We start from the raw sequence: 14,307 nt of genomic DNA, 5'->3' as shown, positions 1-14,307 counted from the left end.
AGGATATTTGCGGATAAATATTGTGGATAAAGAGATTTCGAATCTTGGGATAAGCCACCTAAGCTGTAATCTGTAATATCGACGTTATTGCATTCGACATCAGCTGTTTCATTCTGTATCCATCTTGTGCTTTGTGCTGCGTTCGCGGTTGCCGCATTTGTGATTTTTATGTCGACGTATTTCTGGAATTTTGTGTCATTATTATCATCAAAATAGTAGACGAAATCATGGCCATGGTGCCCAATTGTTCAGCCGAGCTGAACAGATTAATGAACGAACTGGAAACGAGCGAATTGGAGGTGAGTTTCATAATTGTGTGAACAAGCGTTTTGTAGGTTATGTTGTCTATTTATATTTAGTCTTCTTACGTCCTTGCATGTAATGATAAAGCATATTTTGAGTTGAATGTTGCTTTATAACTAAAGGGATGAACGTGAAAAATAATTTCAATTAATCACTCGTTTCAGCCCACGACTGGAGTTCTATCTGCACAAGCTTACATGCGATTGCTGGCTGTCTATCTCCATCAGAATGATCTGTGAGTAGAAAAGCGCACACATTTAATTCATTTTTCTCATAAATAATCTTGTATGTTTTGCTTTTGGATAGTTTAACAATCTTTCCTATTATTGCTTTATTAACAAAATCAGAGAGGACTTGCAACTTACATCTATGGGTTAACAAATTGGTACAAATTGATGTGCAGTACATATTTTAGAAATGTGAAGTTTTTCTATATTGCAATATTGAATATGTACGTTATAATTTAATAAGGTATACAGAGTATAACAATGAAAAATATAAATTAATAGTGAAGTATATTTATAAGTTTATATATTGGGTTGATTAAACCACTCATTGTATCGATTTTATGTTATTATCACTAAATATTCGATTTTACAAAGTGAGGGTTAAAATATTTATCATATGTCTTCTATTTTTTGACATATTTTAAGAAGTTTTTGCTTCTTGTTCATATCTTACTTTTTTTAAGATACTCCATTTTATAAAATGAGTATTTCTTTATCTTATTCACATCTATATTTGTTTGTCAATAAGACAATAGAAATATTCTTATATATATATATATATATATATATATATATATGAATAGCGTCATCACAGATAGATCAAATGAGAACTCTTAAGAACAAAAAAAAATATATATATTTTTTTGGATATATATATATATTTTTGTAGTAAAAAATATATATATATATATATATTTTTTTTTTTTTAGTTCTTAAGAGTTCTCATTTGATCTATTTGTGATAACGCCATTCATTGTATTTTTGCATTGTACTTTTTACAATATACTTTATTTTATTGGTCTACTAAGTCAAAATCGCGATGTGTCTTGTTTCTCCTGGCGCTAAAACGTGTATCAGCGAGAAAAATATTTTGCGTCGACAGCATGAACGACACATAAAATATTTTGCAAAGCCGCGTGTAGCGATCCGCTAAAATCGGGTATTCGTTGTTTATTTTATTTTTATACGGTGTGTCACGCATGAGATAAGATGCCCAAGTGATCTTGCTGGGCCTCGATCGACGTGCGATTTTGTTTATTTGAATGAAACGAGAAAAAAATCACAGATCCGACGCGAAGTTCCTCTGGCAGCGAATTCCTTCGGACGTGAAAGCCGCTCATGAGGATCTCAGGCGAATATGGACTGTAGCGGAACTCATGTGGCAACGCAAATGGCCCAAGGTACATACGGCTCTTAATGTAGAGTGGGGCGAAGATATCAAAGACATTATGACAGCACTAAAAGGTAAATTAATATAAAACAATGAAGAATTAATAAAATAATGAAATTTATTTTACGTTATCTTTTAATAAAATAGTAATTAAAATTAGATACTAATAATCGATGTAAAATCGGTCGTTAAAATATTTTTTTAGTGTATGCTACTGTTAGAAATTTTAATACGTAATATCATGAAAGAAATCTGAAAAAATATAGTATTGTATAATTTTTGAAATTATTTATTCAGAGATTGCAATAACAATAATGTAAAATTGTTAAAAATTGTATTTATTAAAATCTACTATCTTCTGAATAATTTTAAATCGTTTATTGAAATTATTATTTAATAAGTATATATCAAGAAAATATTTGATTTTTGATAAATTTAATATCGTCATCTCTCTTTATGTTATATGTTAAGTACGAAGTAGTTGTTTTTTTCCTTATTTAGCACCCTACATCTGTAGAGGTAAAGACTAAATATGTACCTTATTATAATTAACGACAATCAATTGTTATTAAACTTACCGTCTATACATAATTATCACTTACAACGCCAATCGATAATCGATTAGTCGAGTGGAATCTGCACAGCCGTTGGAGTTCTTTATTCAAATTTCTTGCTCTTTGTTAAAGAAGAGGATTTCTTCGCGCTAATCCTTCGGAATCCCTCATTTACAGACAATGTTCGAGAACGAGTGATGAGGCTAATATCGAAAGCGTACTCCTCATTGAACTTAACGACTATGGCGACGATGAGCGGATTGTCGTTGGACGAGGCACGGCAAGCTGCCACTGATAGGGGTTGGAGCGTCGACGGTACCATAGTGCAACCGTGTAAACATATCGACGAGGAACAGTACAGTCAATCGGACAAGACCTGTCTGACGGAAGAGCAACTGGAGAAACTCACACAATTTGTCTCCTTCTTAGAAAATTGAAGGATCTTCATCGATTCTTCCCCGATCCCAATTCGTGTGGACTTGAATCGTGGCTGCGCGATCTCGATACCGGACTCGAACCTCCTTTCGCAATTTCGCTTCGTAATTCTATTATATAAAGGAGGAAGTGCGCGTCGAAGGTAACCTCATCGATGTTCGTGCTCGTAAAATAAGCATACCTTACGATAGACAGAGAAGGAGAGGGAGCAGTGACAGAGATAGAGACAGAAAGCAGCTACCCACGCGATTTGTTCGTTCAATCGGAAGGATAATTCAATGAAGCTCCTCGCAAGCGTGGAATCAACAACTATATTAATCGATAATCAGCTGTGCGTGCGCGAGAGGGCGGACTGGCATTTGCGGAACGGTATCCTCAGTAGGAGCTTCTTTTCCTCTCATCTCTCCTCTTCCCTGTTGTCCTCCTAACTCGCCTACTCGATGTGGATCCCCTGAAAATATACCCGTTCGCAACCGTTCGCATCGCTGTAATTATCAAAGTGGATCGCCGCAGTAAGAATCGGGCAGGTAGCCGTTAACGTTCCTCAACGACGACGACGACGACATGCCTCTATCTAGCTTAAACACGTGCGTGGCGCGCGAACTATCTCACTCGTGATTCTTCGTCGTATCTTCGAATCGAAAGAAGAAACGGAAGGAAAAAGAAAAAGACTGGAATTATTTCAAACGGCGTGCTTTGCTAGATTTTGATAAAGTGTGTTATAACAACAAGTGAGTGTTTTTATATTTCTTATTTTCTTCTTCACTCAATTTTTCCCATTCACTATTTTCCTTGCAATATTTCCCCTGATATCAGTATATGTGTTTTTAACAGTCTTTTACAGCGAAAATACATTTTAAGATATTACGATCTCACGATGAAGCTTCATTTTTTTATTCTCTTTAATCAAAAAATAATAAGCTAACTCATTTATTTTTTATAAATATTTAAAAATAATTTTATAGGTATTTAAAAATAAATCGTTGGTTTGTTCATAAATTAATAATAACAAATAATTGTATAATATTTAATTAATATATATATATATATATATATATATATATATATATATATATAATATTATTAAATATATACATATTTAATAATATATATTTCAGGTTTTTGTAGAAATTACTTTTATTCAAATTTTTGCTAATTTAAATTTTAACTTGACCGATTTCTTATCTTTTAGATTTAAAACTTTTAAAGAAAATAAAGGATTAGAAGACCAAAATTAGTTAATGTTGGTGAAATCGATTTGAATCTATTTCACGCATAATTTCGGAAATCGAATTCGCGCGAGAAATTCGATATCTCCATTCACTCAGGAATTCGATATCTCGAATCGGCGCAACGTCACTGCAATTGGCGCGCGAAAGCTGAGCGACAAAATTCGCGCACGCGGGAATTATCCGCACAACGGGTGAGTTGTTACGTCACGCAAATTGCGAATCCTCGGTCCGGAAAAAAAAAATTGACGCGGGTGTGCGGACAGGTTTACATACGAGGTAAGTACATAACTGTACGTTCTGAAGGAGGGAAGAGGTAGGAGGAGGGGGGAGGGGAAGAAAGAGCGACGCAATAATTCTCTACGAAATTGATTCCTCGAACCGGGCCGATCGGGCATTGTTGTGCCGCCGATTACGCAATTTCGCGGGTATTCTCAACGAAACCCAGGGCAGGTAGCTCGCGGTCTCTCCGTCGGCATCGATATTCCGATACTCTAGCTTTTTTTTTTTTTTTTTTTTTTTTTTGGAGAGGGGGCCCCACCACCACCACTCTAGAAAGTTGTTGCACCAGTATCGCTAGTTCTACACGCGTCTCGCCTAAGTCTCTGTACAAGGTGCTGAAAAGCGACATGTGCATACGTTGTAAGCGACGCCTATTACGAATTTATATATGTACATGTATATAAATGCATATATAAAGTTAAAAGCTAATGATAATAATTAAAATGTTAATACGGGATTCCTGTTCGAAGCGAACACGTGCGCGTATGTGTGTCTAGATATATATAATATGTATTTAAGCATGTAAATCTGTGTCCTTGAGAGTTACTTGTAGCGAAATTTTTAAGATATTATGAATTCGAATGCGATCGACCTCAGACAACTTTTGTGCATTTTATTAAGAGAAGCAATAAATTAACTTGTAATTTAATTAATTTAAACGTGCGTTTTGCATTGACTATGCAAACTTTGAGACTATGTCAAGGATATAATATGAATAAGAGAGCTCTTCAGAAAAACATAAGTTTGAAAAAGTCTGTAATAAAAACAAAAAAAAAATTACTTTCAATCGTTTACAAATTTTATTTATATTGAAAGTGACGTTTTTTGTTTTTATTATAAGCGCAAGTAGGTGACAAATTTTTATTTATTTAACATTTTATCTAAACCCAATGATCACCTACGACACGCGTGTAAGAATTATAAAGCTATTAATTATTGAAAATTAAGATAGGACAAATTTAATACATAGCCGATGAATGTTAAATGAAAAAATTTTTAATTAAAAGAAAGTCGGCTAAAAGGATCGTAAATAAAGTTGATTAAACGTAGCATTTCAGCAGCCTTTGTATAGCGCGCCTTCATCCGATTCTCACACCTGTGGTCTTGGCTTCGAGCAAACGTTCGAGAAACGTGAGAATCGCCACGGAAATCTACCGCGTTCGTTTCTGTTCGCGAACGATTGTTTCGATCTTCGCGGTTCGCGGCGCGATGCATTATTCGATCCGACTGCACGTGGATCGCGGATATTTCGTGAGGAATATGCATACTAACGAGAGAAGTTGAATCGCTCTCGTCGTCGCTCGTTGGATCGCTTCTATTATGCTGGATAGAATGCATATCATACTGTGTACACTTTAGAGTCACGGAGGTGAAAGCCTTTGTAGTGCTGCCTCTTTTCTGCAGAACAGATTGAAATATGTAGGTAGGTTTTTATCGAATTTTAAGATTTCTCAAGCAGAGTTCACAGAGCAAGAGGACGAATCACGAATAAATATCAATGAATATTAGTGAAGAAGCTTTAATTAATACTTTTATAAAAAATATTTTATATAAAAAACTATTTTATTAAAATAATAAAAAAAAATTATTATTAAAGGAGTCTCCTCGCTACACGTTTGTTTGTTGATACTTGTTTATCGTTTCTACTTTCTCGCTTGGTCTCTGAATTAGCATGAATATAAAGAAATCTTATTCATATAAAACATGATGAATATTAAATAATATTGTACATTGTAATATGTAACTCTTGTTAAATATATAACTTTTCTTGTTAGATATAACTTTCTGCAATGAAACATTATTGAATACAACAAATATATTATGTGTAATATTTAATACGTATGGAAAATAATAATGACATTAATACTTGATTATACAAATTTAATTTTAATATTTGATTGTACATAATTAAGAATAACAATTATCCCGTAATTATATGTATATGAGAAAATTAATTGTTATGTTAAATATTCTTTTTTATTTTTAAAAAAATGCCACATCTATCAGATTGGTCGACGATTATTGATTTTATATAGATATTCCTGTAAAGACATATTAAATACACACACACACACACACACACACACACACACACACACACACATATTACACATATAATTTTGTTACTATCGAAAAATCTATATTAATGATGAGTTTTTTTATCTTTTACAATTTTGCGGATTTTATTATGAGATTATAAAGAATTAAAATTTAATTAGATGAATTCTTCTCATATTTTACCTAGGTTTATAGATTTTATACAGGCAATAATGCAATTTCAAAAATTTTTATACACGAATGATTTTGTATAATTCATTCCACCGCGATATTGCGCCTAAGATTTTTAAATCCAAGGTTCCTCTTCGCGCCAAGCGCATTCAGGAAATCGTTAAAACCCGATCGGCCGATCCCGGTTGAATCATCCTAACATAAGCTAATTTTTGCCCGTTAATTCCGACGTGTGAGAATGCTCATAGAAAAGCGTCCAACCTATCGAACATGCGGAAAAGGAAGGCAATGTTCCCACGCGCTCTCGCATATACATACATATGTACGACGAGGTCTATCCTAGACGCGCTGTTCCGTATCGGGAATATATATCGGCGCCAATAATAATCGGTAACGAAAAAGCCGCTCTCGCGAGATCAGCGGGGGGTTGGAAACGGCCCCGGGATGTAGGGCCCCAGACAAGGCCCCGTCGATGATGGCGACCGACCCCCAGACCCGTTGTATCTGTACTTGTACGCGCGCAGAACACGAGACTCGCTTCCACGAGGCTCCTCTCGCGCGCCTTTTCAACGCCGTTCGTTGAATAATGCAGATTCATCCGGCGAGATGATTGCATCGTGATATCGCACCGCGCCGGTCGATACTCTTTTTTCCTTTTTTTTGTTTTTTTTTTTTTTATTGTTATTATTCTACGAGGCGATGCGGCGCACGACGAGGAGAGAGAACAATCACGAACAACGCGCTCTTCGGGACGTTACCTGGTGGTGGATGCCTCGTGTTCGCGCCTCGCTCACGTATTGTCGAACGTTTCGCGGCTCTCTATCGGTCTTCGTTAACCTTTCGATGAAACCACGCTCGCGTAAAGTTCGGGGGTCTTTGTTTTTGGCCGCGCCGACTGATTGAATTGCAACCTAGGTTGTGAAGTAATAGATGTTCCTCAACAACGCATGCATGAATCTAAGCCAATTAATTGTCACATAAATTAAGATATTCTCAGGATATTAAAAAAGAAATTTCTCAATGTTGGACACACATTATGAACACAAGTAGAGATATAGTTAACGCAGAATTAAGTATGACAATCCTATACGAAAGTGTTAATAAAGATAAATTAAATCCGTTAAACACTTGTGAAAAAATGTAAACGAAAATGTGATCAGAATTTTTTTTCAAATTAGAAGAGACCACACAGAATCATAAGTAATTACTTTGATATTTTGTGAAAGAGATATATGTATATGGAATTAATGTAATATACAGCTTTTATACTGAATTTCTTCGACGTGGAGAATGAAATTGCAACCTCGGTGATTTACGAGAATGTAATTTATTTGCCTTACGGCGATGTAATCGAAGTAACTATCAAGCAGCGAAAGAACACACTGATTCAGAGTCGCCGCGAATACAGACATTAGCGGGTGGATCTTCTTGCATCCGTTCGATCATCCATCATCGATAATTTCGCAGCATGTAATAGGGTAAACAACCCTATTTCAATAATTGTACGTCCTCGTCAATTGGAATATTTAAATATAACAACAGATTCAATCTGTCCTAAACAAATTACAAAGATAATAAGTTAATCAAATGTAATAAGATCGGAAGATTATTAAAAATATAGGATTATAAAATAACAAGTAAATAAAATTATCAACAAAAAAATTGCAGATTGTTTGAAGTAATTATGCTAAAAAAAATTAAAAATTAATTAAGTAATATATATATATATATATATATATATATATATATATATATATAAACTATATTAAATATTTATTAAATCTATAGGAAAATATAAAGGTAAATTAAACTTTTTCCAAATGAAATTCACATAGCGCGTCTTCCAAGTAAGAGTATCGTTGTGTGAGGCAAAATTGATGGTACCAGCCCCGAAAACTTATTAGACGTTCTCCATGTGATTATCTCGGTGCAACGCGACGCGAGTATTAACGAAGACAAGCAAGCATCGTTTGCAACATTAAACGAAGCGAAGGTGAGAGGCGAGAGGGAAGAGCCAAGCCGGGTTACCTCAGCTGACCTCCCCTCGTAAGAGTACGCGCCGGTGACTCGCGTCTTCTTTCCCGAGCTCGCTCGCGCTCGCTTGCGGTGACCTTTGCGCGTCGCGGAAAACGCCGATGCTCTCCGCGCGAGCGAGCGGCACGAATCGAACGAACGCGGGATTTCGTAAGTCCCCATCGCGCACACGGCATGCGACGGAAGAGCCGTCGGGGGTGAGACGTCGAGGACGAGGAGTGGATGATGATAATGATGAAGAGAAGACGAAGTGGAAGGCCAGACCGCGACGAGCCTTCGATGAGGATTTCCCTTCGCCAGCTTCGCCTCCCCATTCGTCCTCCTCTTTTTCCTCGGTGACCTCTCGGGATCGACTTCGGGGTGCGAATTCACGGGGTGCTTTTTCGAGAATTAAAGGCCATGGTGTTTGCGACGGCGGTCTGTTTAACACGTGCGGAGAAAAGGGCGTCCAGGTTTCAGAGTGACCTTTTCTTCTTGATACCATTACTGGGTATTTTTATCGCGCGGGACGCTACTTGCACTTGCCTCTAAATGATGTGATCGATAAAAATCTACGTCGCATTATCCGCGCGCGACGCGGATTTTTCACCTAATCGGAAAATGCGCGCGTGGTCCAGAGAGTCGCGGCGCAACGTCCAGGCATCCAATCACGGCGTGTTTGTCGTCGGTCGCGTTTTAGATTCGCAGCTTCAAAGATCCTGGAGCACACAAGCTGCAGGAAGCTATAAGAATTAAGTTGGGGGAAGATTATATTAGTTGTGCAATTTCAAGCATTGCTCGTTCTTTTTTTTATCCATACACTTATCCTAGAATAGCTTACACTATACTAGGAATAATCCGAACTTTTAATGGAAAAATAGTTTATAACATTTAGCTATGTATTGGTATTCTTACTTTATGGTTGATTGTTAAATATCTCGAGGGTCTGTAGAATGAAAAAATTTAAATAGTACAGGCTTTAACTGTATAACAGATTTATGCGATCGTTATATCATTATTTTTTTCAGTTTTTTAAGGAGATGAAAATATAGAAAAGCATTGATATTGATGATGTATACCTAAATATTATATTTACACAAAAATATAATATAATAGTTCTCTCAAGGAATGCTATCTAACTGCGTTTCACTTTTATATACAACTCATGATATATTAAATTTACGTGAAATAATTTCTTTTAGTTTAGGAAATATATGAAAGATATTACATTTAAAATTAATTGAAAGATTAAGAAAATTGAGATTATGCAACAAACATTTTACTTACAATACCTTCGTAATCGATGGGGCATAATAGAAATGCAATCACAATCTACACGATCACACTCTCTCTTTGTCATCGTAATTCAAAGTAGACGCTATGTCTTCTCGCGTTTAGTTATCCGACCTCCTCGTTGCGTAATCGAAACCCCACTTTACAAGAGTTTGCATTCTGATGATAATTCCAAAGATCCTCCTTCTTTCATCGACATTATCCCTTTCGTCAAGTTCCAAGCAGATCCCGTTATTTCTCCCCCGTTGACCTGATGAATCTTGGATTATCAAAATCTATCATTGAACAAAATATCGTGTCAATCATTGTTTAACACTTGAATTTATTGCCCTTTATCCATCATTTCCAAAGACCTGAGTATCTTAGAATTATTTTCACGAAATAATTTCTCAGTTTTACAATAGAAGTAATTAATAAAGCTGTAGACGTATATTCTTGAAACCATAAAAATTATAATACACTATAATTCACAAAAAGATATAAATGTAATCAAATTATATTAAAATATATTAAAAATTATTATTAATAATCTTCTAATTTGCACGTCGTTAACAGAGTCAAATATAGTAATCGATAGGTATATTTAACTCATATTTTAGGTGTAGAGAAATTTATAAAAATATTCTCCTGTGCATTATTAATTATTCTAATGTAATTATTGAAAAACTAATAGAGTTCTCTAAATTTTTTCTAAAAAAGTAACATAAAACTTAATTTTACTAAATCATATGTGTATTTTTATTTTTTTTTTCATCATTTTTTCAATAGATTGCCGATATATGTACATTAATGTCGTATAACAAGATACACGATTATAGAATGTTAATGTGATCTATTATATTTAAATCGACAAATTGAAAATGTGAGGAACAAAACGAAAGATTCTGTTTCATATGTGTTTTTTTTTTTTTTTTTTTTTTACGAAATATCTTTTTTTATCCAGGCAATCTATTTTACTTAAATGATAGCTCCAAGAAATCGAAAATTTACCTAATTTTAGAAAAATTTATAAATGTATTTTAGATGCAAATTAAATAAAAAATTAGAATAAAAATTAATCATGTATATAACTTACATCGAGAAATTGAAAATTAATTAAAATTTTGCATGGAATAAAAAACAACAGTATGTAAGTAAGTTTAAAATTTGTTTACGAGAATTAGATATTCTTAGACTTTCTTACTATTCGCAAATAATTGGAGATGCAGGTTGCAACATGCGGTGTCTACCTGCCAAGACAGTAAGGAGACTTTCCGTCTCCACCGATAATCGAAAGCGCATGGGGGAGTTGGAGCCCGAGACGAATCGATGATCCCCTCGTTGTTCGATCGCGCATACGTTCCGCGTGCACGGGATGCAATTGTGCAAAGGTAACGATCGGTTTTCTTTTCTCCGATGGTATGCCGTGCACACAGAGAAGGCGCATTCTGAGCGCACCCACCGGAGTACCATCGACCAGCATTGGCCAGCTCGAACGGGGACAAAGCCGCGATCTACAGGGTGTCCTACCACCTGTGTACTGGATACATGCTTTCGGTTATAAGTAGAAAAAAATGACAGTTTATGACTTTGACAGCCGACAATATGTTATGAGTTTATTAAATAGATGTTAACAAGCTTTGAATAATTAAATTTCAAAAATGTACATACATAAAGTCTTATTTTTTATTACTGTAACTGAATTGATAATAAGAAAAACAATAGTCATTCTAATAATAATTACATAGCTATTGGTGCACTTTAAAAAGATTAATTAAATATCAGGATTTTGTTAATGAAATCTTATTATCAGTTAGTCGCGTGATTGGATTTATTATAAAAAATTGCAATTTTGATTGAAATTTTTGACATTAAAAATTAAAACTATATCGTGATACCACGACATGGTAGTTCGTGGCGAAATATGTGATCGAAAGAACACCCTATATAAATCTACGGTAACACTATGCCGGGTGAGATCGCTATTGCCGTCGCAAGAGAGAGAACGAGGATGATCGCGATAAAGAAACAATCGAACTGCGTCCCGCCCACGGATCCGCCAACATTCAATTGTATCTTCTATCCTCCGACCTGCCGTTGTCCCTCTATGTCCTCTCGCTCCCCTTCTCTAATCGAATGTTTCATAGCATTCCGAGCGGTGTAACATCTGCGTAACACTCGTCATCGGAGACCAGATATGAGTCGATCGATATTCGCTTCGAGTCAGACGTCCTGACTCGCTGCTCAAAATCAGAATCGTTGATTCGACTGGAGAACTCGAAGACACATGGAGTGACATAGAGAAAATATAAAAAAAAGTTAACCATTTGAAATTTACACTAATTCTAAAATGTAAGGATTGAGAGTTTTCGATAATCGATCGAGATGTTCGAATTTAATGAGGAATTTTTATTACAAGAAATATTAAAGCATTATGATGTGTAAAAATACTTCAGTAAGTTATTTATGATAATGACTATTAAAATGAAATTTTATAACTTGTTTTATCTCACATGTCGATAGATTATCCGATTCGGCATCTACATCATTATTCATTTTATTCGAATATATCATGATAAATAACTTGATCTCGCAATCGCAACAAGTATAAACCATATAAATTTTGCGATCATTCAATGGCTTTCTTAAGCTAACAGAAGTACAGGCAAATACGCATCGGGTTACATAACGTGGTAGCAAAAAATATCTTGCATTGTTGCAAAACCGAGACCGCGCTCTTCCGATCCTGAGAACATGATAGCTAGATTTATTCTCGACCCACCCCGAAACTGAATGCCCGTAATATTGCTTTTCCCGCGCTCTTGATCCGTGCCTCGAGAACACTTTCGCATGCGATAACAATAACGATTGATTATCGAAAGGCACGGTTATTCAGTCGCAAAGACATCTTGACCCTCTGACGGAGACAAAACGTTTTTCATGAAAAATAAAAAGAAAATTTTCGGAAGAACCTCCTGTCATCTCTCTTTATTATCAAAAATTATTAAACGAAGTACACAAGAATACAAATCTTCTTCCTTGCTTTGATTTATCATATTTACAACTGTTTTTAAAAAATATATTTGATTTATTATGTTCTAAAATACATGAAAATTTTTAAATATAGTCAACTTTTCATTCTTAATTATTTAAATTTAATCTCAGAAAATAAATGCAATTTGATATATCACTTTGAAGTTCCGTACTTCGCTACGGATAGTTAACGGTACGCGATGTTTAAAAGAAAGCGGCGGATCCGCTATGTCATCCTTTGTTCCTAATCACGAAGTAAGGAAGTTCATCCGGAACAGGCAGAGTCGCTCTTCTTCTTCGACGACTCTTTTGTTTCCTGCACGGCATTTATCGCGCAAAATTAGTGCCAGTCGCACTCCGAAAAATAAACACGACTAAGCTCTCTTCTCAGGCCACGATTACTGACCCGATAAAATCACGTTCGTGTTGTTCGTAACGATGTCCACAACGTGACCATCCGCCAGAAGCAAAGCGGGAAATCTTTTCTTCGGAAGTTCGAAGTCTTTGCTTCTTCCACGCAGCATCTTTACGTCAAACAGAATTATCCGAGATTCTTGAGACTTTGCAATTACTTGAGAAAAAGGAATAGGATTACACGCAGACTTTTAATCCCAATATCCACCCATCTTTCTTTTTTTTTCAACACATAGAATCTTCAACTTTGTCATTTTGAATATACTATGTACGTAAGTTTTGTACTAGAGAATGCAAATTTTATATATGCAAATATAAAATTTTATGATGATGCACTCTGGAAGAATAAATTTCTTCTGTCTAAAAAGTTTTCTAAGAATAAAATTATTACGCTATAAAATTTCAACGCTTTATAATAAAAAAATATATATATTGTAACAGTAAAAATACGTAATAACATTGTCCTACAGCAAATATTATAAATAGAATGACATCTTCTTTATACTTAGATTCATTTTTTCCAAAGACAACAACAATTTTTATTTAAAAAATTAATTAACAATTTTTTTTTCATGATTTCAAAGAGATTTCGTTTTTATTGCATATTAATAGTGTTATAAGTAATTATTAATGGAAAACTTTAATGGGACTAATTATAAAAAATTTATGGTATTATAAAATGATCTAATAATACCACTAGCTTCGATTAAGATACCTCGTGTATCTTCATCTTTCTACTTCCCACAAAGAAAATCTCGAGCGCGATATTTCTATCTCGAAAAAACATATAACGTTTGCATGAGCTTTTCCGTGATAGCCTTTCTTAGATAGCCCCACTTTCGCGCTTCGATGGCACGGCAGAAGATGGTTGCATGTGCGCGACTTCTAGGATTTCGCAAGCGTTCGACGGCACTCTCCGAGGCCGGGGATAAGAAACACCTGAGAAGATACAGGTGAGATCGAGAGAAAAAAAGAAAGAGAGAGAGAGTACTGCCTCGGCCCAGAGAGGGTCGATGAAGCTCTATAACGACCCAAGGATAGAGGCTTAGTTGATAGAGCAGAGATGAAGGAGAGCGTTTCACTAGTCTAGTGCGAAAAGAGAAAGAGAGAGAGAGAGAGAGAACGGAGAATATGGGATCACCCGG

At 35.2% G+C, this 14,307-nt stretch overlaps 1 protein-coding gene across 1 annotated transcript; it reads left to right on the top strand.

Annotated features, from left to right (window-relative positions):
* Positions 1–110: 110 nt before the first annotated feature.
* Positions 111–3,421, top strand: Csn8 (COP9 signalosome subunit 8). The gene is made up of 4 exons (XM_072901406.1): positions 111–299; positions 468–538; positions 1,597–1,775; positions 2,433–3,421. Exons 1-4 carry the CDS (start codon positions 228–230, stop codon positions 2,690–2,692), a joined length of 582 nt encoding a protein of 193 aa, XP_072757507.1. The 5' UTR covers positions 111–227; the 3' UTR covers positions 2,693–3,421.
* The last annotated feature ends 10,886 nt before the right edge of the window (positions 3,422–14,307 follow it).

Source organism: Anoplolepis gracilipes, chromosome 1 (genome assembly GCF_047496725.1).
Source record: "Anoplolepis gracilipes chromosome 1, ASM4749672v1, whole genome shotgun sequence".
Taxonomy (NCBI): domain Eukaryota; kingdom Metazoa; phylum Arthropoda; class Insecta; order Hymenoptera; family Formicidae; genus Anoplolepis; species Anoplolepis gracilipes.
This window is presented reverse-complemented; position numbering and strand designations above follow the sequence as displayed.

Excerpts from the sequence above, each read along its gene's own strand:
- Csn8 (XM_072901406.1), top strand. The coding sequence starts at position 228 with ATGGCCATGGTGCCCAATTGTTCAGCCGAGCTGAACAGATTAATGAAC. Across the intron at positions 300-467 it reads TGGAAACGAGCGAATTGGAG|CCCACGACTGGAGTTCTATC; the intron begins GTGAGTTTCATA and ends CACTCGTTTCAG. Across the intron at positions 1,776-2,432 it reads CATTATGACAGCACTAAAAG|ACAATGTTCGAGAACGAGTG; the intron begins GTAAATTAATAT and ends CCTCATTTACAG.